A 25,344-nucleotide genomic window follows, 5' to 3' on the forward strand; every position below is an offset into this window, starting at 1 on the left:
ATGTGCTACTGGCAGGGTAAACAAAGGACGAAATAGCCCAACAGCCCATGCTCATGTAAAGCTACAGTCTTTTTTCTCTCCTAGCTCAAGATTTAGATATTTCTACCCCCAGTTCTCCCTCATGCTGCCAACTAGCCCCCAATGGAACGCTAACACTCGGTGCTTCACACATGCTGGTCAATGGCAAACCCGAGATAATTCAGTTCAGCAGTCTGTGGGGAAAAGCGTCACTGTTTCGACTGTGGGGACGTGAACGCAGCAGAGAGGAAGTGATGTCACTACACTGCACAGAGGGCGACCTGGTAAAGTGGGAGCAGGACAACTGGGACACTCAGACCTGTCCCCCGGTTCCTGATCGTAGCCTCAAGTGTGGTGAGCGTCGAATGTTTCTGGATATTTTTAGTTTGTGTACTTTGAGTGCAATTTTTAGTCTCTGTATTTTCTCGATATTGAACACCAAATTAAGGTACACTTTAATGCAAGAAATCTTGTCAGTTTTATTAAATGGTAATGGCTTTTTCCTATGCCAGTGTAGACTCTGAGTCTGCTGTCAGTTTATGTCTTCAGATCTCAGATTAGATATTGAACCCCTGTCAATTTGTCAGTTAAGTATTTGTATTTGTATTTATTTATTTAGCTAAAGGACAGTGTGTATTGGCATTAGTTGCAAAGAACAAGATACATGCACCAGATTTAGCAGAAAAGCTAATTTCCGTCTGTTGTCCTAGACAAACAACTATCATAGTAAAGCATCATATAGATTACAAAGTCTTAATACACTGGAAGAAAACCGTTAGACATGACAGATATAGGAAAGTTTGCTCAGACTTAAGAGTTACAGCCAAGTACATAAAAAGGGGCTTACATTCTAAAAGTACAATAACATTTCCCAGAATAGGAATAAGATATAAAAGAAAGTAAAGGAGAGGAAAAAAAGAGAGAACAATACATAAATAAATAAATAGATAAATAGGCTAATCCTACAATAGCAAACCAGATGTAGAAGAAAATGCAAGAGTAAAAACTAATGAGCTAAAAACTTCTGTAGAATTAACCAATACAGTTTATACAATACATGTGTACAGAGATAAGTACGATATTTGCTTTGTTTGACCAGACAGAAATTTTTGCCATTGGCACTAGAATCAATATTAGTATTGGCAGTGCGGGTTATTTAGGAGTCTTTTTTTTTTTTGCAACATTATAAAAACACTTGTAAATGGAGCAAGTTTTCAAATTGGTGGGGAGCCCATTCCACTCTTAACAGCCTTATATGAGAAGGCAGTCTGTGCAACAGCAGAGCCGCGTTTGGGATAATGCAGTCACCATTTGATGTGGATCTGAAGGCCCTCACTCTGAGCTCAGAGCACGACTGTACATAATTTTTCAAGGGGGAAGGGGCTGCATTATTAATTATTTTATGAATCAGACAAAGGTCAATGAAAATTATTAAATTGTCAAAGCTTAATAGTAGCTTAACAGCTAGTCTCGGTTTTTTATCCAGTACTTTAAGAGCCCGTCCATACAGAGATTTGTAAGGTTTTATAACTGTTATACTATATGTTATACTATGACATATAACATGAACCCTCAAAGACCCAAACAGTCACTTGCAACCAAAAGCATCTACTGATCTAAAATGTTTAAAAACTGTTGATCCATGAATCCAGTCAAAACATGTAAATGATTGGTGTAAAATGTAGTTGGTCATCTTTTCATGGTCATCATACATGACCCATTTGGACGTTCAGAGGCTCCATAGTTAATGTGGAAACACTGTCATCTTCTACAATATTGACTCACCAGTAAAACCCATGGAGTTTGATAAATGACAGCACTTGTTTTCATGTTCAGTTTCTGATATCTTTGCTGAAAATAGTCACATTCTCTTTAGTTTTCTCTGTTCTGATACAGTAACCTTTGAATTGACGCTGAGCTTTAATGAACATCTACATGATAAGTAAATTAAATATAGCAAAAGACCTGATTTTCCCTGAAGGATGCTAAATGGTTATAAATGGTGCTAAATCACTTAAGGTTAAATAAAGAGAAACATTAATTTGGGAGCTGCCACTGGGCCTTTATGGGTTCAGATCAAAAGGACCAATCTTTTAACTGGTTGGCATTTTCTCCCTGTGAAGCTAGAACCTGCTGAGATTTCACCTAAAAACCATCAACCTTTCACATAAATCCGATTTTTCAGATCTACAGTCAGCTTTGGAACATTAATACTACCTTTTGTAATTATACATATTTAACTCATATCCTGACAGGTAATTGTACCTAACAGGCACAGCTTTAAAATCATTGTAATATTTTGTTCTAATCCAACTTTTACACGTTTTTAATAGAGTATATATTCTCTTTCGTTGGCAGAATGGTCTATTTATGAAGTGAGACTGTTGTTTGCCATCTTACGTGACGACGAGAATAACACTGAGCTCTACACAGCCAGAGACATCGCCCACAACTGGGTAAAGCAAAGCCTGTTCCTCTGCACCACATCACATACTGTTATTTATTTATGTTATTTATAGCCATATGAGGCACCATCTGGTCCTGATAGGAGATAATAGTTGCAAAGCTTATGATAAAGCTCTACTAGATTTTTAGGAAACAGATGGGAAACCTGAAACACTACCTACACTCTTGTGTCTTTTATTTTATTTTGATCTTATAATAGTACTGATGGTCCTTTAGTACATTTTTTTTAACTAATTAGATTTTAATCCATAAAAACCCAAACATTCACCGTCAACCAAAAGCATCTACTGATCTAAACTGTTTAATACCTGTTGATCCCCTAATCCTATCAATACATGTAAATCATTGGTGTAAAATGTAGTTTGTTATCGTTTTATGGTCATCAGATATGACCCATTTGGACGTTTAGACACTCCATAGAGCACGTGGAAACACCGCCATCAGTAAAACCCAAGGAGTTTGATAAATGACAGTGAATTGAGACACTGGGGTTATGTTCAGTTATTGATATCTTTTTGAAAAATCCACTTTTTCTTCAGTTTTATCTGTTTTTGATAGAGTAACCCTCAACTTTAATCTGAGCTTTTATGAACATCTACATGATCAGTAAATTAAATATTAGAAAATACTTGATTTTCACTGAAAATTCACAAAATACAGAGGATAATATTACAATATGGTGATAAATCACTTCAGAAAAACAAAACTGAGGTAATTGTCTTTGGAGCCAAAGAGAAACGACTGCAGGTCACCACAGAGCTTCATTCTACAGACCTAAAAACCACCAACCAGGCCAGAAATCTGAGTGTAGTAATGGACTCAGACCTAAATTTTGAAAAACACATCAAGGCAGTCACAAAATCAGCCTACTATCACCTTAAGAACATCTCAAGGATAAAAGATCTGATGTCTCAGCAGGACCTGGAAAAACTAGTCCATGCATTCATCTTCAGTCGGCTTGATTGTTGTAACAGTGTCTTTACATGTCTACCTAAAAAATCCATTAGACAACTGCAGCTCATTCAGAACTCTGCTGCTAGAGTCCTCACTAAGACCAGAAAAGTGGACCACATTAGTCCAACTTTGAGGTCCCTCCACTGGCTGCCTGTCCGTCAGAGGATAGACTTTAAAGTTCTGTTGCTGGTCTATGAAGCTCTGAATGGTTTAGGACCTAAATACATCAGTGACCTCCTGACTCAGTATGAACCCACCAGACCCCTCAGGTCATCTGGATCCAGTCTGTTGTCAGTTCCCAGAGTCAGAACCAGACACGATGAAGCTGCGTTCAGCTTCTATGCTCCACATGTCTGGAACAAACTTCCAGAAAACCTAAGATCAGCTGAAACACCCAGTTTATTTAAATCCTGGTTAAAGACCCACCTGTTCTCAGCTGCATTTGAATAGAGTTTTTATTCTTTTAAGTTTTTATCTGTTTTATCTGTTTATCTGATTTTGTTTTGTTTGTTTGTTTGTTTCTCTCATGCCTATACTTTTTATTGCTTCTGCTGTAATGCTTTTAATGTTTTTTGTAAAGCACTTTGAATTGTCTTGTACATGAAATGTGCTATAGAAATAAACCTGCCTTGCCTTGCGTAAGAAAGGTTAAATACAGACAAAAAATTAATTTGGGAACTGCCACAAAAGTCACACTGGGTCTTTATGGGTTAAGGCCAGTAGAAGTGTTAATGTCTGCTGTGTGGGACTTGAACTTCATTTTGTTGATTAAACCTGTTTATTATTGACAGTCTACTGCAGTTGTGGTTAAGAGGTTACACTAAAATCAAATGATTTTGTCACACAAATAATTCATGAAGTTTCACAGTACTTACAGCCTGCTATCACATCTTAGCTACATCACTTAATAATAGCATTAATTCAATAATGGTTAGCTAATACGATTTTAGTGTTGAACTTCTGGAGCTTCTGTTCATTGAATAAAATGGTTTTTAGACAGAGCCCTGTAGAGCTGCATTATGTAATAATGGTGCAATATGTAATAATTTTTCACCTCATTATGTAATAACGCTGCATTTTGTAATAAAATTCTTGAACACATTTTGTAATAAACGTTGCCGCATTTTATAGTAACTTATACGTATAGTGTCTTCCAAATTTCAGTGCAACAGTAAGTTTCTTGTCAGTACTGAATTAATGCAGCTTTTGCCTCTAGCTTGCAAACACATTCTCCATTATAATGAATACAGTTACATTTGATTTAAGTTTGACAAATGAAACATCCCACTAGTTTTTTTAAAACAAATTCTAATTAAGCTGGAATGCTTAATGTTGTTCTGATGGTATGATAGTTTTTCCAATCAAGGTATCAATTTTGATGGTGTATTACATAATGCACCAAATTACTACATTTCCTTTAAAAAAAAGTTTAGTAATAATTGTTACAATATGCAATAATTTATTACAAAATGTGTTCAAGAATTTTATTACAAAATGCGGCATGTTATAAAATGCGGTGTTATTTCAAAATGAGGTGAAAATTATTACATTATTACATATTGCACTGTTATGATATAATGTGGTACTACAAGTCCTACTGTAGTTTTGTTAAAAAAGTAACACAAAGAAGTTAATCAAGTAATTAAGTTACTCTGTCATGCAAATATTTATTACATGTACCATCACTTAACCCTTAAAGGCACAGAACTATTTATGTGCAGACTTTCAAAAGATTTTCTCAACATTTAACCTTTCCAAAGTGATTTGTTATGATCGTTCTCTGCATTTTTTGATGAAAATCAGGTATTTTCCAACATTTAATCCAATGATCAGGTAGACGTTCATAAAAGCTCATTTTAAATTAAAAGATCATTATATGAGAGCAAAGAAAACTGAAGCAAAATCATCTTTTCCAGAAAAATATATCATTAGCTAAACATAAAAACAAGTGTCTACAACCATTGTCATTTATCGAACTACAGTGGTTTTACTCTTCAATCAGTGTTACAGAAGATGACAGTGTTTCCACGTTGACTATGGAGCCACTGAACGTCCAAATGAGTCATATCTGATGCCGCTGAAAAGCTGAGAAACTGCATTTTATCTGAATTACTGACATGCATTGACAGGGTTAGTGGTTAAAAAGTTATTAAACATTTTAGATCAGTAGATGCTTTCAGTCACTGGTGGCTGTTTAGGTCTTTATGGGTTAGTAAAAACTCAACCTTTTGGTGACTCTCAGCAAAAGTTAAAATTAATTTGTCATTGCATTATACGGCAACGACCCCTACTTATGCAATATACAATATGGACATTATTGTGACCAAACACACCTGTATGAGCTCCCTTACTGTAAATATCTGTGTCTCCTCTATTTGTTGATTGTGCAGCTCAGGAAGGTGTTACCAAACAACATCTATTTGCACAGAGTGTCTGTGTACGAGGCGTCCAGGTAGGAACACTGACATGACTTCAAACATACTGTGCACCAATAAACCAGTATCACTGTTCCATAAGCAGCATGTTTATGTCAGTGATAAAACCTGATGGGCTATAAACAATCTGATTTTGTGTCACCTCTTATACAGATTAAGGGCTGGAACAAGCATCATAAAACCATCACATGAAGAGAGACGGGTAAGGATTTGAAAATGTTTTATCATTATAAGCATGATCCATGAGGGTGCATTTTGTCATAATATGCCTTACTTGTTATTGTAGGTGCGTTGGGTTCCTGACAATATCAGCAGGTAACAAGAGTTAAGCTCTTAAGCAAAAATTGACAAACTTTTGCAGTGTGAAAAATTGATGCAAGATGCTATATATTTGGACTTTGTATTATAATTGCAGAAAATTACTTTTTTTTTAATATTTCATAGGCTAAGAAGTAAATTTATCATATGCTGGTATGCTTTGTGGACTTTGTGTTGCACAGAGAGCTGATTGTTTACATACATGAGCATGAGGTAGCTTATGTTACACAATGTTAGACAAGAGGAAAAAAATTCAACTGAAATCATCTACAGTGAAACTTGTCTGTAGCGTTAATTGATTATAGCGTTGAAAATCCCATATACAGACTAGAAAAGCACTCAGAGAGCGCAGACCTCTGCCAAGGCAGATCAGTCCTTCCAACCCCGCTGATCACCACTAAAATTTAATCATTTGTTCCTTGCGCCAGTATCAACATTTCCTGAAAATTTCATCAAAATCCATCCATAACTTTTTGAGTTATCTTGCTAACAAACAGACAAACAAACAAACCCCAATGAAAATATAACCTCCTTGGCAGTGGTAAAAATCCACACATCTTCTAAAATAATTTTCCACATCCATCTATCCATCCATCTAGCCATCTATCTATCCAGCCATCTAATATGCCAATACCACTTTTCAAAGGGTTCACACCTTTTCTTGCTACTGTATGCTAACCTTTAATTAATTCATTTTCACATTATATATACTGGTAGATTCATTGATAATGAAAATAACTTTTAGCTGCAACCTGTGAATTCCTCACATTACTTTCCTTTCTTGCAACATGCTGTTATATATATGGAATGGAGAGTGTCAAATTTTGTATGGCACTTAAAATCCAAAGACAAATTGACATATAACAGAATTCATTCAGTACACACACATTACTGCTCATAGACCAACATGCGCTACAGTAGATAATGTGTCTGTCTCCCTGCAGCTTTAACTGCCTGGTTCATATAAGCGTCATCCCCAGCCTGGACGTGGCAGACGTGCAGGATGCAATGCACAAACATCTCAGCATTCCCTATGATGATCCCAGTGGTCTACTGCGACTGCTAGCTGAGAATAACAGCATACACACCACGCCTGTTGGTATGACACTTCCCAGCATGCATGTGTGTGGTTTTGCAGACCTCACACACCACCTCAGAACATTTCATCTGTTTGTAGAAAGTTTCTCCACCACCACTGCAAGTCCTTCTGTTGTAACGACAGAGCTGACCCCAGTCACAACCTCAGCATTTACAGCTACATCCGTCACCCCACGTACTCCTACCAGTACAGCCACAGCCACAGCCACAGCCACAGCCACAGCCACAGCCTCTGCCTTCACAACACCACCTGCAAACATCTCAGGTCAGTCTAATGACAAAACCGAAAAGATATTTCACTCTACGAAACCCCTAAGGTCTGTTTTGTCTAATCATTTGCAGAGCTGTATTTTGAGGTTGAGGTAAACGTGTCCATAACCGGAGACTGTGACCCAGAGCAGACTCTTTCCACCTGGGTATGACTCGCATAACAGCACAGCTCATCTAATTATTTCAACAGGCCAGAATAGTGTAGGAATAGTTCTCCAGTCCTGTTAATTCTCCAGAACACAATATGCTTAGAGCCCTGTAACTCTTTCCAGCTCAACACCAGTCTACCTGATGACAAGATGATGGTGCTGGACCTTCAGCTGCTCACCACAGCTCAAAGGTACAATATGTGACATCTGCCGTCTATTAGCTCTTCATCTGTCTCATGAAACATCTCATAATCTGATCCAGGTTGTGAACTTCTAACTGCTAATTTTCTGATGTTACTTTCAGACGTCGGCTTAAAAGGCAGTCCAGCATTTATAACAGAGTGAGTAAATATAAAAGTTTCTCATTTAATAAACGTGACATTGAATAATTGTGTCCATAAAAAGCAAAAAGAGCCTGTTTCAATGTTTAGCTTTAGTTTAGTTTATTTCAGACACAAATGTAATTAAAAAAAAATAGGGAAAAAAACCCATAAAAACTGAAAATAAAACTATTGTGCCTGAAAGGGAGTAGGAAGAAGTCACTGCTCATCTAGTCCTGCCCCCCTTTTCCAGTCCTCAAACTGTTTGTGCTAAATCACATAATATGCAATATAAGATTCTGATTTTATATATATATATATATATATATATATATATATATATATATATATATATATATATATATATATATATATATACATATATAAATATAATTATACAGGCAATGGCAGCAGAGCCACAAGACAAGTGAAAAAATAGGCTAAATTGCTGCAGGTTATACCTTCACACTGAGCAGTAATTTGAGCTATTTTACCTTTGACTGGAGTCAGGTTGAATGTTCATGTGCAGCTAATGGTGACTTAATAAAATCCTTTATTAAACAAAAAATGTGACTGGATTTAATCCTTGTGTATTCTGTGCTGGACTGAAAATGTTTAAACTGGACTGAAAAAGTTTAAAGGCACTGTCAATATTTTTATTCTTCCTCAGGTGTTGGTCTTCGGGGTTTCAAGGTATGGATTGTATAGTGGAATGTGACTTAAATCAAGAACTAAAAAAAAAGAAAATAATGCATACAAGACAAACAATAATGTAACTGACTTAACCTATACAGGTACATTTTAATTTTCTTGCTGCAGAGCACTCATAATGGGCTTTGTTTGAGCTTTAATAAACTACTGTTTGTGCACTGTCTGCAGAGAGAGCTGTGTTTTCCAGGTTCAGGTCAAGATGTTGCAGTCGGACACACAGGAAATGGAGAAGGAGATACAGGACCTGCTGGAGAAGCCTTATAAAATTGGATCTGTCTCCATAGCAACAGAGGACATACTGATAAGTCGCATATGTGAGTGTTAATCAGGTTACGTTACAGATTACCTGATGTAAAGACACTATGCCTTTTAACTTTTAGCTGATGTCAAGACACATCAAATATGTTTTTTTTCCCAATATAATTGGTGTCAAACTGCTGTAGATAAATTTCAGTGTGAAGCAGAAACACACCACACCAGGAAAGGTGTGTTCAAGTGGCCAGCTACCTCAGGAGGAAAAAACACCACTCTGCCATGCCCCAAACCCTACAACTGTCTCCGTAACGCCACCCGCCACTGGTGAGCCATCTTAAAGTGTATTCTGGAATGTCTTCCTTCTAAATTTGAATGAACAGAGGCCATTTATTAATGAGTAAAATCTACTCCAAGTGTCACGGAATAAGGAAATGACAGGAAATTTTATTCATTCATCCAAACACTGATGAGACGTCTGTAAGAAAAGCACAAAAAAGCCTTACAGTGACACCAAAAGAAAAGTAAGTAGGTAAAATATAGTCAGTTACCACTTAATTTATTTGCATTTTGTTCACTGCCAGCGGCAGCAAATCATGAAAATCTACTGACAAAACTATAAAACTACATAAAAATGTTTTCTTTCTGATGTTTACAACTACAATCCAAATTATTATATGTTAACACGTTATATTGAATTGTTGTGTGTATATATTAGTGTTTTTAATGCCGTCTGAGTTGATATATACTTTACCATTATCAGTTTTTACTAAACTGGTGCCATGCAGGCCATTTGTCACATTCAGGAAAGAGGACATGTGTGTGTTTGTTGGCTCAGTCAACATGACTTTAACACATCAATAGATCGAGGCCTGTGTGAGTATTGATTACATCCGCTGGTATATATTTACACATCTGCCTCACTGAGTTCACTGCTCTTTGTGCATGTTGATTCAGTGTGACAATAATTGTAGATGACTGTGCTGTAAAAGCATTAATCAGGAGTGTGTAGATAATGAGCAGAGTTGGCTGAGAGGACAAACTGCCACATAGATGTGTAAGGACTCACTGCATTTAATTTATTTCAATAGGTTGATTCACCACTATTAAAGATATTAGTCAATCAATTTATGACAAAGCTGACATGGGGTAACAACTACAGAGCCATAAACACATAATGCAGGTTAAAAAAATGAGTTTTAGTGTCGCTACTTAACAGGACTTAACTCTTCACTTAAGGAAACTGTTCTATTCAATCATTTTCTAATCAGTTATTACTGGATAAATATTCTGAAACACAACCAGGGGTATTACAGTATCAGCAACGGTAATTTATCAGACTACACCAAAAGTACTTTAATCTGCACATGAGACTGTTGACTTACAATCTGTGATATTCTCATATCTGCTGCTGACTGTCTTCTGTACTTTATTACAAACATTGACTGCTGTCATATTTGCTGCTGTTTTGTTCCATTATGCAGCTCCTCACTTTATAAGCGTAATTGAATGGCACTACCACTGTTATTACCCCGCCCCCAAAAGGGAGGTGTTTTTGGTTGTTTTTGGTTCGGTTTGTTCGTTTCTTTGTTTGTTAACACTATAGCAGCAAAACTATTGGTTGAATTCATACCAAATTGGGTTTATAGATTGCCAGTGACCAAGAATAGATGTGGTTACATTTTGGAAAAAGTAGGTCCAAGTTAAAATTTTTATGAATTTTTAAAATCCATTTACATGTAATGGGCGGAATTTCAAATGTCTATAAAAACATCAATTTTGTTTCAGTTTACTTCAAACTTGGCACATATCTAGAGGCAATTGATATGGTAAGATCATCACACTCATAGACATGATGACATCAGCTGGATCGATGCCAAAATAAGCTACAATATGTGCGAGGGGCAGGGTTTGTTGTGCCTGGCACCACTTGTTGTAAATGGATCTGATATATCCCTTTTATATTCTACTGTAGTTTATCCTTTATACCATTTATTTATTCTTACTCTACAGGGTGGGGAAGCAGAAATTTACAACGAACATTTAGTTGTTTTTTCTCAGCAGGCACTACGTCAATTGTTTTGAAACCAAACATATATTGATGTCATAATCATACCTAACACTATTATCCATACCTTTTCAGAAACTTTTGCTCATATGAGTAATCAGGAAAGCAAACATCAAAGAGTGTGTGATTTGCTGAATGCACTCGTCACACCAAAGGAGATTTCAAAAATAGTTGGAGTGTCCATAAAGACTGTTTATAATGGAAAGAAGAGAATGACTATGAGCAAAACTATTACGAGAAAGTCTGGAAGATACTATTAAAGAAGAATGGGAGAAGTTGTCACCCGAATATTTGAGGAACACTTGCGCAAGTTTCAGGAAGTGTGTGAAGGCAGTTATTGAGAAAGAAGGAGGACACATAGAATAAAAACATTTTCTATTATGTAAATTCTCTTGTGGCAAATAAATTCTCATGACTTTCAATAAACTAATTGGTCATACACTGTCTTTCAATCCCTGCCTCAAAATATTGTAAATTTTGCTTCCCCACCCTGTACAGGGTGAGTCAGAAAAAACGCTCTTTTCATTTAAAGAAATTGTACCACTGAAATGGAAATGCTTATTTTTCTTTTGATTGTACAGTCATATTGATGTGGTTATTGAGCATGTCTGGCGATTGAATCATTGATTTATGGCATAGCATAACAGAGGGAATGCCCATTGTTTATTGTGCACCGAAATATCTGCCAACACAGTTTATGCCACCGTGAATGAAATTGAAATTGTCAACCATTACAGCATGTTTACTCGCCATCAAAATGTTTTGTCTCAACGAAGTCGTCCGGCACGACCTTCAACCTGGCTACCATTCAGATTGATGCAAATCTGTGCTCGTTGTCGCATCTCTAACACAGCTCTTCTCGCCATTTGTGTTCGTCGCGGGGCTTGGATTTCAGCCGTGATGCGATTTCGGAGTTCCTGAAGAGTTTGTGGAACAGTCTGATACACACGGTTTTTAAGATACCCCCACAAGAAAAAATCAAGGGGGGTCAAGTCCGGGGATCTAGGTGGCCACTCTCTCTCCTGACCCAAACAGACAACTCGATGAGGAAATAATACCTGCAATCGCTGTGGTCTTGCCATGATGAAAACTCCCTGGGCACTGTCATGTAGGCCTATGTCCTGAGTGTGAAAGCAAAGCCCCGACTCCTGTAATTGTTGTCAATTTCAAGTTTGTTCACTGTGGCATACATTGTGTTGGCAGGTATTTCAGTGCCCAATAAACAATGGACCTTCTCTCTCTTATGCAATGCAATAAATCTATGACTACATCACCAGACATGCTCAATAACCACATCAATATGACTGTATGGTCAAAAGAAAAATCAGTGTTTCCGTTTTAGCAGTACAATTTCTTTAAATGGAAAGAGCGTTTTTTCTGACTCACCCTGTATTCTTTCCTCTTTTTGCTTTTTTACCTCTGCCAGGAGGTATTGTGATCGCTTTGTGTGCGTGTGTGTTTGTTAGCAAGATAACTCAAAGTTATGGACGGATTTTCATGAAATTTTCAGGAAATGTTGATACTGTCACAAGGAAGAAATTATTAAATTTTGGTGGTGATCAGGGGTGGGGGGGCCACAGGGGCCCACTGATCTGCCTTGGCGGAGGTCTGTGCTCTCCGAGTGCTTTTCTTATTAAAAATTGCATGGCGTTTAATAACATGGTGAGAGAGAAACTGTATCTAAATTCTCTGTATGTCCTGAGCATCTGGTGAAGTGACAATAAAAAACGTCTTTGAATCTTACACAACCACTTAAGTTGACCCACGTCTGTTATGTTTACATTTTTTCTGTCTTAGTAAAATCTGCATTAATACCCACTGGCTGGATCCAGACATGGAGGACTGTCCTCTAGTGGTGGAGACCATCCCAGATCTGGACCACGTTGAAGTCACTACAGGTTTATATCGCAGTTTTTGTCTTGTGCTGCAATTACCTCTGTGTAAATACTTAAATGACTAAACCTTTAATGAATAGTAGTGATAAAGATCCAAATGCAGTAACTGTTAAAGAAGCACCTTGCTGTATGTTATTCTACATGTTCTATGTTTCATCTTCAGAGAACGCACAGGATGTTGTGCATATGATTGACAGTTTACTGAAAAACCACTCCACTCTCAACTATGACGAGTTGGCCACAGTCCTCGACAAGTTAGAGGCCATCGTGAACCTCAGCGTACTAACACCGACTTTGGGTCAATCTCTAATCAATGTCATCTCTGACATCCTGAAGTCCGACAGCTACCTGCTGCCGTTTACAAACACGTAAGTGCCAAAAAATGAACAGAAATACAAATGAGGTGGCTTTTCTGTTTTGCAGTTCATTACCGTAAGTGTCTCCCACAGCATCCTGAACATCACAGAGGCAGTGGGAGACAGGATGATGGGCTACGAGGGCTCGGCCAGCCTGGTCGCACCGGCTGTGGCTGTTTCAGTAGTGGATGTTGTTCCTGGAGAGTTCAGCACTTTAAGTTTTGGAGTTTTATCTGACCGGGTGGGATTAAAGCCTGAGGTTAGCAGATAAACAACGACAATCAAACCAGGAGACCCCTGAGAAATCAGTGTATCAGGTTCTGCAGTGGAGCCTGATAGTCTTTAAAGGGGGGGCAGCCTAGAGCCAGGTCTCAGTTGGGGTAACAAAAACTTTCTCTCGTCACCAGAGCAAAGTCAGTATTTCAGGTGATTGACAAATAAATACGGCCCTTTGTGTAAAATGACGTATAAAAGGAAAAACACAATCCTCCTAGAAAGGATTGCAGCTGGTCTAATACTGTGTGTAGAACTTAACAGCAAATCAGCAGAAAAAAATCCAACAGCACTAGAGGAAATTATATACAGTCTACTCTCGTTAAACCGCCCGCCGTTATACCGCCATTTTCGCTCACCGCCGACCAAAACCATTGCACAAAAATCCCCAATGCATTATTCCATTAGCTACCGCCATTTCCGCCTATCGCCAGCCCTGTTCCATGCACAAACAACACTTATACCATTGATTTCCCGACCATTATACTGCCAGCGTGATTGCCATCGAGTACACATAAATTTTAACAATGCACTGAAACAAACGCGCCAGACGCTGATCGCAACAAGCTACGAGTAGGTCTACGGAACGGCCACCGTTCATTTATCGCAGAACACTCAGTAGGTCAGGATGTCGGGAAGAGGACGTGGGATTAAGCCAAAGCCTCAAGATGATGGGGTGTCATTTCCCGACACGGTATAATAATGCTTAAAATGTTTCCCCACTTTAAATGATCCCTTACAACATAACAGAATCAAGATTTATTTAGAAACGCAATTAGAACGGGTTAACAGAGGCAGCATAGACATCATACAGTAAAGACATGCACATTATGGACGCAACCCGTTGTAACGCCATTTTCGCCAACTTCCGTTCACGGCCAAATTGGCGGTATAACGAGAGTAGACTGTACCAAAATGAGGTTATTGTAAAGGCAATATTCATCCCCATGGAATGAACATGGAACATATAGCAGTTTTGATAGTGTTGAAATTTTTAAAAAATGTCAATATAGAGGTGTCTTAAATAAGTTGTATATTTTAGAAATTAGAGATATCAAACTTCAGTTGCTTCTTGACTTTTGATTAAGATTTACCTGTGATCCCACACCTCTAACCGTTATGAATTGTAGCAAAACAATTTGAAGGATGTAAATCCTAGTTCAGGAATCAAGACTAAGGCTACGTTCAGACTGCAGGCAAATGTGGCCCAAATCCGATTTTTTTTGCGTATATGTGACCTGTATCCAATCTGTTAAAGACAGTTTGAACAGCGTGAATCCGATTTTTTCAAATCTGACCCAGGTCACTTTCATATGTGGTCCTAAATACATAAATAGATACGTATCTGATATTTTGCAACGCGACTTCAGTCTGAACAGCCAGGTTGCATTTATTTGATCTTTATGTCACTGAAATGTGACAAACGTCACAATTCTGCATCCTAGGAGGAGACGCGGCAGGAAAAACATACTTACTTCTGTAAACCTAGTGCGTGCCAGCGTGGTCACGTATTACGTCAGGACCTCTTTTGTGCGGGTCACTTCAGGGTTGCATTCAGTTCATACTTACATTTGAAATGTAATATGAACGAGCACACAAAAAAAATCGGATTTCACAAAAAAAAAAAATCCAAACTGTGCATGAAGACCTGCTGTCTGAACGTAGTCTAAAAGAACCAACCAATACCCTGTCATTGTCTGTGGTTGATCTCAGGATCTCTGTGTGCTAAAGCTTCAGTCAACCTGCAGCAGTACTTAAAGTAACTGCTATTTTATACATTCAAAGAGCTAACTGTAGTCCAGCATTAATCTTATGTTGTAACCACTAGTGTATTGACCAGGCTCTAATAGAGGAGATGATAAAGGTTATTCTTATATATTAGAGCCGGGCAATATATCAAAAATAATTTGATTAACTGAAGTTTTTCTTTGCAAGCTGTTTGCTCCCCATATATTAATTGAGAATATGTTTCTTTGGTCATATATGGAAGGTTTTACTAAAGAAAAAGTATTATTATTATTATTTAGTTTCTGATCATAAATTGCCCAAACATTAGAAAATATAATATACTTTATAACCTGGACTATTTCTCAGATAGAAAGACACTGATTGTCTTCCAATTTACATATCATTTCATGACCCAATTTTCTATTTCTATTGGTGTGTATAAAAATAGAATTTATACAATATACTTCATATTCTGGTTTCAAGGTCTGCATTGAGTCACATTCAGATGAGCTGAAAAAATTGCTTCTATTATTTATTTAAATTAAGAGCAGCACGTTGGATCTGAACAGGAAAAATCTGATGGAATTTCTCTCTGTGTGTTATAGATTTTCATCAACAGGAATCCTTTAAACGGCACTGTGGCTTTCATTTCACTGCCATCTGTCCTGCAGCACAACTTCCCAGAAAGTGGCCCGAACCAGAGCCACCCAAGAGTTCAGTTTCAGTTCTACGGCTTCCCAGGACTCTTCAAGGTGTTGTTGAGTTCTAAATCTTATCTACATATCGCTACAGGTCACCACCTTATTACACGTACATAACAGATTATAATTGGAAAAAGAAGAAAATCCTGTTAAAGGCATATTTTCTTCATATTAGCAAAGCTGTCAAGAGGGGCAGATGCTCAACACCTTCGTGGTGTCGGCCAGTGTGACCAACGCCAGCTCTCCGATCAAAGACCTGGAGGACTACGTCAAAGTCACACTCCACCATCTGGTCCCCAATAATGTAGGATCAGCTCTCCTTTAAAGACACAACTAGACAATGTTTAATGGAAGTAACTCATTACTTAAAGGGGTCATATTTTGCTAAACCCACTTTTATTAGTCTTTGGTTCATTTATTTGTGCATTTGGATCGTAATAGTTCAAAAAGTTTGAATTTGAACCCTCCAGGTGCTGCAAAGCTATCTTTATATTCATTTTGGCAAAAAATTTAGTGGATTTCTACAACCCGTTTTAATTCCTTCTTAATTTGTTACGTCTATAACTAGTTACGTCACAACATTTGCACATATAAGGTCAAGACTTCCGAAGAACATTTCTCTGAGTACGACATAATTGTTTATCAGCAGCAGCGGTTGTAGTCCATACTGAAAATATGTCCAAACTTCGAGCTGATTCCCTAAAATGTTCAGTTGTTGGTTGTTTAAACGAACATAAGTGGTTGAATGGGACAGAGCAGCACAGTCAACAACCTGGGAGGGGTGTGGCGTGAAGTGGTTCATGTGCATTTAAAGGGCCAGCGCTCTTTCTGGTGTCATTAGTCATAAATAGGGTTGAAGATGGACCTGTGGAGTTGAATTAATGAAGAATTCAGACCCAAGCATGGCATTTATAGTTTATGTAGACCACAGGGAAATGTTTTAAAATCAATTCCATTTAAAAAAGCAAAATGTCACTCCTTTAATAATCTTCGTTTTGCCTCTGTCTGATAACTGCATTTTATCTGTTGAAGCTTTACAAGGACGTGCAGTGTGTGTACTGGAATTTCAATCTAAATAGTGAGTTCAGCTACAATCGCAGACTTTTAATCTCATGAAGAACAAAGACAAGCTGGTCTTGGTCTCATGTGATGCTGCTGTCACCATCCAGATGGACACGGAGGCTGGGACGGATACGGCTGCACAAAGTTCACCAGCACCCCTGACTACACAACGTGCCTGTGTGATCATCTTACACACTTTGGAGTTCTTTTGGTATTGATTGAATTTTACTGTTTCCTGTTTGATGTAGTCACAGTAGCAGCAATTACATCTTTTTTTAAAAAAAAGAGGAAGAGATTTACCAGCAGAGGGCACTCAGAGCACAACAAAAGCTTCCGACCAGTCATAACAGAGTGGGGATGTGTCAGAGCACAAGTAATATTACACGCAAAAATAAGGTTATCTAAGGGCAAACATATTCAAGACAAACAATTGGAAAATGGCAAAAACAGTGAAATAAATTCTCCTGCTGACATAAAAATGTAAACAATTCACATTCCTTAATGGCTTTTCATTGAAGCCTAGGACAGAAGTTTGGCAAAATAAAGGTACTTTCTGGCTAAATAAGTCAGAAACACTTACTGCAATGATTAATGGTTAATGGTAAACTACATTAAAGGTTAAGAATAGAATCTATGTCCAAGTCCAACTTTTTGGACAGCAGCAAGATTGAGAAGCCGTTGTATAACAGAATTCCTGACTTTTTATACTTTTTTAGGGATGTATGTGTATGCTCTAACCCCCCCCCCCCCCCCCCCCCCGGCCCTTCCTTTCATTACCCAATTTAGACATTTAAAACAAACCATGCAAACATCAAGACAAGACCCCATTACTGTGTACATGTGTGAAGATACATGCTTCTTGTGTGCATATTTGGGGATGTATACTTCAGTGTTTCACATGTAAAATCATGCAAGTCTGGTCCTCTTGACCTCTACTCTATCCAACTTTCTCTTAACCTCCTCAGTCTTAATACAATTGGCTAATTTCACTCAGATCCCCCTGTACAAACTGCAACTCTAGTGCTGCAACAGAACTACTAAATATAGATGAAGTTTGCTTTTGTCATTTCAAATCACTTAAAAGATCAACCTCAGACTACAACAGATGATAAAATAAGCTGTGAGCAGTAGTCACTGTGTGTGTGTGTGTGTTTGTGTGTTTGTCCAGGATGTCTCCAGGACGGAGGTGGACCCGGTTAATAAGCATATCTTGACCATTATCACCTATGTTGGCTGTGGAGTGTCATCGCTCTTCTTGGGAGTCACTGTTCTCACTTACACAGCCTTCGAGTGAGAGTTACTCTATGTGCAGTGTGTTTACTGACTGTTACAGGTTCACTGTGTAATGGTGGAGTTTCAGTACCACAGAAGTCCCTAATCTCAGTGTTTGTTTTGTCTTCTTTTGTACCTGAAAGATGAATGCGACCTGCTATAAAATAGAGAAGGGAGAAGTTGTTTGTTCTGAGCTACTGCACACACTAACCAGAAAAGTTCAATCTAATGCAGGGTGTCAAACTGTTGGCCTGTTAGCCATATGTTTGACACCCCTGATCTAATACTTGTGGCAACTTTGCATCTCAATTACAAACAACATGTAATTAGTAACGGACAGTTTCATTTAGCAAATTTTGGTTAATTTAATTACCAGCTAATCCCTTTGTTTTTGGACACAAAAATTTAATCAATTCATCCTTGAGTCCAAGTGAAAGCTTAAGGCACTGCTGAGATACTGCATTTATCAGAATGGACAGACGGGGTGACCTTAACCTTTGCCTACCACAACCTTTTCATTTTATTTCAAAATGTTTGTTTGATACTGCATGTTAAACACTATGGGGAGGGACTGATCCATCAATGGACAGACAGACCTTCTTATAAAAGATGTGATGTGAATGCATATAACATGTTTTAACCTGTTTTCACCTGTTGAAACACTGGTTGGGTTGGTTTGACCCAACGCTGGGTTAAAAATAATGACCCTATGCGTTGGTTTGGAGATTCCAGCCTTATTCTTACCCAGACTGTTACTTGGCTCTGTGTTCTATGCTTTCACCTCAAGTCCCGGGTTTGATGTCTGGTCTGTGCTGTATAGAGTTTTCATGTTCTCCATGGGTTTGTGCTGGTTTCCTTTGTATGCTAGGTTCATTATTTAGTACTTGTATCATTTTTGGGGAGAGAACATAAGCAAACATGCTTGTTTACAACAACTAATTGCTAGGTTTGTTCATACTTGACTGAGCCAGGGCTTTCAGAAACAGACAAGAATTGGGTTATTTTTTTCCTAAACATTTTTTTAGAAAGTAGAAAATGGCACAACAACCCAGAGGGGACCTGCTCCTTCTGTAGATATAAACAGCTCATTCTAAACACAATGATTCTTATTTTCAGGGGTTTAGATACTCCTGTATTTAATCCACTGGACCACTGCTGGAATATCCTTTCTCATTACATTTAGTAGCTGATATTTCAAGATTCAGCTTCATAATTATTGATCCTGAAGAGGGGCTGTGGGCTGATACATTATCACATAAATCTAATGGGAGAATTAACTTCATGTACCACTTTTTCCCTGGTTTAAAATTCAGCACTTCATCACAACTCTTTGTGTGCAATATTCTGCTAAAACTAGACACTTAATTTGAAAAAGAAAACAAAAAAAAAACATTTAAAGACACTTAACATATTACTGTTTTTACTATCCATATGAATAACCTATTCATACACAAAGTATCTAGATCAGTGAATCTCAGCTGGTGGGTTGTGACCCTAAAGTGGGTCGCAAACCTGTTTTCAGTAGGTCACAGGCCTATGTCTGGGCAAAAAATAATGTTAAGAAACAAATCCAGTGCTTTATTTTTTATGGAGCTGAGCACCACCCAGTCATAAAAAAAAGACCCAAAAGTTAAACTTCCAATTCAAATCATGGCAAAACTCAGGTATGAGACCAACCACATCAGATATGGTTTTACCCATATTCAGGACAAAAACCTCTGCGTGTTTAATTCTTGAATAAGTCACTGAATGCACTTTTCATTTGTGGTATCAGTTGAAATGTTCCTAATTTAGTGTTAAAGGGAATATTTACATATTTAGCATCATCACTTGCTGGTCAGTTTGGTTTATCATTAAACTTGTCTTCTGTGTTGGCATACTATGATATTCTGTATTACCTCAGGTTCAAAACGCCCCATTTTTTTATTAAATACATCTGAGAAGCTTAACTGTTATCAATTTGGGTCACGGCTTGTCATTGAGGGGGGATAGTGGGCCCTGAAGCCAGACTAGTTGAGAACCACTGATCTAGATTAACCCTCACAGACCCAAACAGCCACTGGCAACCAAAAGCATTTACTGATATAAAATGTTTAGTAACTTCTGAAACACTAAACCTATCAATATGTGGAAATAATTCATGTAAAATGCAGTTTATCATCTTTTGATGGTCGACAGATATGACCCATTTAGACTCCACAATGAACGTGGAAACGCAGTCATGTTCTCCAATATTGATTCACCAGCAAAACTGATATAATTTGATAAATGACGGTGGATGGAGATGCTTATTTTTAGATTCAGTTATTGATATCTTTGTTGAAAGTCACTTTTTCTTCAGGTTTCTGATGTAATAACCTATGACTTTTCTGAATGCCTACATGATCCTTAAATATATGAAAAAAATTCGCTTAGGTAGGTTAGATAGGTTAAACAGAAAAAAATAGATTTGGGAACTGCTACAAAAGTAGCACTGGTTAAATCCATGTTTAATATGAGTTAAAAACCTTTCGTCTTACCGTTTGCCTTTGTCCCTCGTGTCTCTCAGGAAACTTCGTCGAGACTACCCGTCTCAGATCCTCATCAACCTCTCCCTGGCCCTGCTGGGTCTGAACCTGGTGTTCCTGGTCAACTCCTGGCTCTCCTCCTGGGGCTTGTATGGCCTCTGTGTTGCCGTCGCATCCACGCTGCATTACTTCCTCCTGGCGTCGTTCACCTGGATGGGATTAGAGGCTGTGAACATGTACTTTGCCCTCGTCAAAGTCTTTAATGTCTATGTGCCGTCTTATATCCTAAAGTTCTGCGCTCTGGGATGGGGTGAGTCATGAGGTGGACTGACGGACTGAACAGAGTCACATTAAAATACTTCTAATAAGACACAGACATGTTGATCAAGACATTACAGCAGTGTTTCTCAAACTTTTTTTTTCTTCAGGTTAGAACATATAGCAGGTGGAACTAATGTTTTAGCGTTGGAGCACCCTGGACTCATTTCAGGGATGTACAACAAACAAATCTATTGCTATGGTAATCTGTCACTAGACTACACAAAGAGTTTAGGTTTGGAGAATGGACAAGGATTGGACTGGAAAAGAAAAATGTGCCATGTTTCTGTTTTTGCACAGTTTATACAGATTGCACTTTGATGTTCTGAGCTGTGCAATGAAAACGGGCTCATTGCAGCCACTTATATTGTTAAAACGTTCATCTTTGTTACCAAAATTTGTTTCTTGTTCTATAAAAAAATTTACTTTATTGTCATAGTTGTAAGATAATTGCACATTTCCTATTTTTATTTGGAAAAATATTGTCTCAGAGAGCAGTCTTGTTGAGCTCATTTGTATTGTTCAATCAAAAATCTAAGTTATTTTTAATTTGCACAACAAATTATTCAAGGAAAAGCAAAAAGTATTCTTACGATATTGATGTTTCTTTCAATAACAGTTATAATTGCACCACAGGTACACTGTTGTTGGGGTTGAGGGGAGCTTGGAGATTTTTCGTACTCCTAAGGGGGCCTGACAGAAAAAGATTGCGAATCACTGCATTACGGTAAATATCGATGAGGCTTGTTAGTCCTCATTACTGTGCATGTTAAACTGTCCCTTTAGGGATTCCTCTGGTCATCTGTGTCCTGGTGCTCATTGTGAACAGAGAGGCCTACGGCAGCCATTTGTACACCGACACACAGCCCAGTGTGAAGCCACTGGACAACTCTGACAACTTGTGAGTTTTAGCATCTTATTCAGTTATATATTTCAATAATTCAAATAAGACTAACTGAATTTCACACAATGATGCCTTACTTACTGTTAAACCCACGTTTTCATCACATTCAGAGTTTGAGTCAGGATGTAAACTACATGGGAACCGGCAGCAGCTGTGATCCTCTTCATAAAACAAAAATTCAAGACTTTTAAGACTTTTTAAGACCCCGTGGGAACCCTGTTGGATTTTAGAATTTTGATGAATTTTTGAAATATTAGAAATGTACCTTTACTTATAATGGTCCATATTTTGATGGGTATACCATAGGAATGATTAGAGATATCAATATAGTTACTATTGAGCACCGATAGGAAGTCATACAGGGACTTTCACTGAATTAGTTGAGTTATCCTCCAGTGAAAGTACCACCCACTTCTATTGGGAGATTGATCTCCAGCATCTAGACCACAGGACTCTAACATAGTGACAGAACCTGAAAACCTCACAAATTCAACGTATTGATTCTTGATAGAACATGCTGGTGAGATACAGGGCCATTGGTCCTATTTTTGTGTTTAAAAAGGACTTCATTTTCCTTTTCATCTTCATGAAACAGAAGATAAAACAGCTTTTATTGAAGAGAATTTCCCTAAGTAATAAAGTGGATTACTAGTACTCCACACCCCTCCTTTGATGGGCTGAAAGACTCACAGCAAGCAGAGGCATTTGTTTTCTTACACGATTCTCCTCATCATTAACATGAATAAAAATACATTTTAAAAAATCTAACACTGTGTATACTTATGTCTCTTCTCATAGAGAAAAAGTGGATAAAGCCAGAATGCAACGTTTAACCAGAGCTGAAATAATTTAGTAGTCTCTACTACTGACTATTTTGACACGTAATTATAGGTGTAGTAGAATCAAGCTAATATATGATGGAACAAGCAAAGCAACTTAAAGACACTGATGTTTCCTTTATCAAATTGTGTTGAGCAGACTCAGGGTTCCCACTCTTTTCAGGACATTTTCAGCTGCACTAATACATTCCCCTGTCCCCCTCATTCTTTGGAAGTGAACTTTTCTAGTTGTAACTTGCATTTACCCAGATTGTTTCTATGTTTATTACTCAGACATTTGATGTGCAGTCCATGGCTATAATTTATCTATGAAAAATAATTATGAAAAATGTATCATAGAATAATGCAAACACACCACCAGATTACAGTGTGGCACTTCGTTAGCGTGACAAACTGGAGATACAACGTTCAACTGGGCAATTCCCTACTCAACTTTCTCTTTTCGCTTATCTAATCTAAATACTTGTATATTTTCAATAAATCGCTGAAAAACATTTTCCTTTGTTTCTTTTCAGTTTAGGCCAGTGTCTTTCAAACTTGGGGTCGCCTGAAATTTCTAGTAATTGATACAATTTTTTTTTAAAAATTACTAAAAACTAGAAAAGCACTCAGACCTCTGCCAAGGAAGGTCAGTCCCCCCCGATCACCACCAAAATTTAATCATTTGTTCCTTGTGCCAGTATCAACATTTCCTGAAAATTTCATCCAAATCCATCCATAACTTTTTGAGTTACCTTGCTAACAGACACACAAACAAATAGACAGACAAACAAACAGACAAACCCCAATGAAAACATTACTTCCGCCATTCCTTGGTGGAGGTAAATATCTGAGAGGGCATATCTTGATTGACCCAATCATGTGACCATGTGCGTTACTACGCATCAACATGCCCGGACACAGGTGCAGTCAGAAAACTGGACTGAACTGAGAATGGAAAGATTTCTTCGCCCTCCTGGCCCCACTAAGACATCTCTGAGAGAAACTGAGAAGCAGACACCAAAAAGGTGCATTAAATACATTATATAACCTAAATGTCATCTAAAATTAATGTTTATTTGCAACATAGTATAGCAAACTATTACATGATCAAAAACAAATTAATTTAAGCAAAAAAAAAAAATTCTGCGTTTTGAATGTCTGGGGTCACCAGAAAATTGTGATGTTAAAATGGAGTCATGAGCGAAATAAGGTTGGGAACCACTGGCTTAGGCACAGAAGGTCACAAGGCAGGGGGAAGATAAATAATTTTCTAGGAAAACTTAACCATTCTCAGGACATTTGACCTTTTTTCTCATTTTCCATGTTTTCCATGACTAGAAAATTGGTCAATCATTTTCCAGGTTTTCCAGGACATGTGGAAACCTTGAGACTGTGAGACTTCATCTTGATCTCAGTATCTCTTTTTCCCTTTTCATGTCAATCAGTTGTTGGCTCCAGGATGATGTGGCATTTTATGTGTCAGTGGTGGCCTACGCTGTACTGGTTTTTCTCTTCAATAGTGCGGTAAATCTTTTATTTTATAATCTTAAAGCTGGAATCATGTCTATAAGAACATTCTGTAACCTCTGTTCCATATGCTGTACACCTAAAACTATGGTGATCTTACCTATTAATCTTAAACTAAATCCTGTAGTGTTAGTGTTTGGAGGAGTTAATCATATATTTTTCACCTGCCTTAAACTTGAATCTCCTTGCAGGTTTTCGTGGTTGTTCTCATCCAGATTCGACGCATGCGTAACAACAGCCCGGCTGGGACCCACGGCGGTCTTATGAAAGACCTGAAGGGAGTTGCTAGTCTCACCCTGTTACTCGGATTCACCTGGACCGTGGGTTTCTTCACATGGGGCCCGGCCAGAATCGCCATGCTTTTCCTGTTCTCTGGACTCAACTCCCTGCAAGGTGTTTGACCCTGAGACAATGACTAAAAACAACATTGTGTTAGATATTAAATATACAGTACATTTATATATTTACAAGAGGGTTTTCTATGCACACAGTTTTCCTCAACATCCTACTTCACATTCACTTCAGAAGAAACTAACAGAACTCACACATAAAAAGGAAGAAATCAAACAGAGGTGCCTGACGCAACTATTTCACAACTGCCTTTTTCTTAGCTGCCCTTTGTTGTGCACTTTTTTTTTTTTTTTTATCTGGGAATGATGCAACCAGTCTCCCACTTTTTTTTTTTTTAATGCAATAAAAGTGTGATGCCTTGCTCAAGTGCAAACTGACAAGAATACTTCATCTTGTTCTGTTTTAGACTCGCGTTTGTCTTGCACAATCCATCACTTTTATTTAATATTTCAGGACTTTTCATCTTCCTCTTCCACTGTCTGATGAAGGAGAATGTTAGAAAACAGTGGAGGATTCACTTCTGCTTTGGACGTTTTCGACTCGAGGAGTATTCTGGTAAGAGAGTTACAT

General features: G+C 37.9%; 1 protein-coding gene across 1 annotated transcript in view; it reads left to right on the plus strand.

Moving 5' to 3' along the window:
• The window catches only part of LOC115433301 (adhesion G-protein coupled receptor G4-like), a 27,880-nt gene continuing 2,536 nt past the window's right edge, over positions 1-25,344 (plus strand). Inside the window, exons 1-27 of the mRNA XM_030154628.1 lie at positions 1-16; positions 85-372; positions 2,377-2,474; positions 5,829-5,890; positions 6,027-6,075; positions 6,160-6,188; positions 7,136-7,290; positions 7,369-7,554; positions 7,632-7,705; positions 7,832-7,899; positions 8,013-8,049; positions 8,699-8,721; positions 8,908-9,053; positions 9,183-9,318; positions 12,857-12,957; positions 13,118-13,322; positions 13,404-13,569; positions 15,917-16,063; positions 16,188-16,316; positions 17,045-17,090; positions 17,182-17,285; positions 18,243-18,364; positions 20,895-21,163; positions 21,958-22,072; positions 24,342-24,420; positions 24,615-24,816; positions 25,228-25,329. Coding sequence (XP_030010488.1) covers positions 1-16; positions 85-372; positions 2,377-2,474; positions 5,829-5,890; positions 6,027-6,075; positions 6,160-6,188; positions 7,136-7,290; positions 7,369-7,554; positions 7,632-7,705; positions 7,832-7,899; positions 8,013-8,049; positions 8,699-8,721; positions 8,908-9,053; positions 9,183-9,318; positions 12,857-12,957; positions 13,118-13,322; positions 13,404-13,569; positions 15,917-16,063; positions 16,188-16,316; positions 17,045-17,090; positions 17,182-17,285; positions 18,243-18,364; positions 20,895-21,163; positions 21,958-22,072; positions 24,342-24,420; positions 24,615-24,816; positions 25,228-25,329 — 3,154 coding nt within the window. The remainder of the gene's footprint in view (positions 17-84; positions 373-2,376; positions 2,475-5,828; positions 5,891-6,026; positions 6,076-6,159; positions 6,189-7,135; positions 7,291-7,368; positions 7,555-7,631; positions 7,706-7,831; positions 7,900-8,012; positions 8,050-8,698; positions 8,722-8,907; positions 9,054-9,182; positions 9,319-12,856; positions 12,958-13,117; positions 13,323-13,403; positions 13,570-15,916; positions 16,064-16,187; positions 16,317-17,044; positions 17,091-17,181; positions 17,286-18,242; positions 18,365-20,894; positions 21,164-21,957; positions 22,073-24,341; positions 24,421-24,614; positions 24,817-25,227; positions 25,330-25,344) is intronic.

This window comes from Sphaeramia orbicularis, chromosome 14, assembly GCF_902148855.1.
Source record: "Sphaeramia orbicularis chromosome 14, fSphaOr1.1, whole genome shotgun sequence".
Classification (NCBI taxonomy): domain Eukaryota; kingdom Metazoa; phylum Chordata; class Actinopteri; order Kurtiformes; family Apogonidae; genus Sphaeramia; species Sphaeramia orbicularis.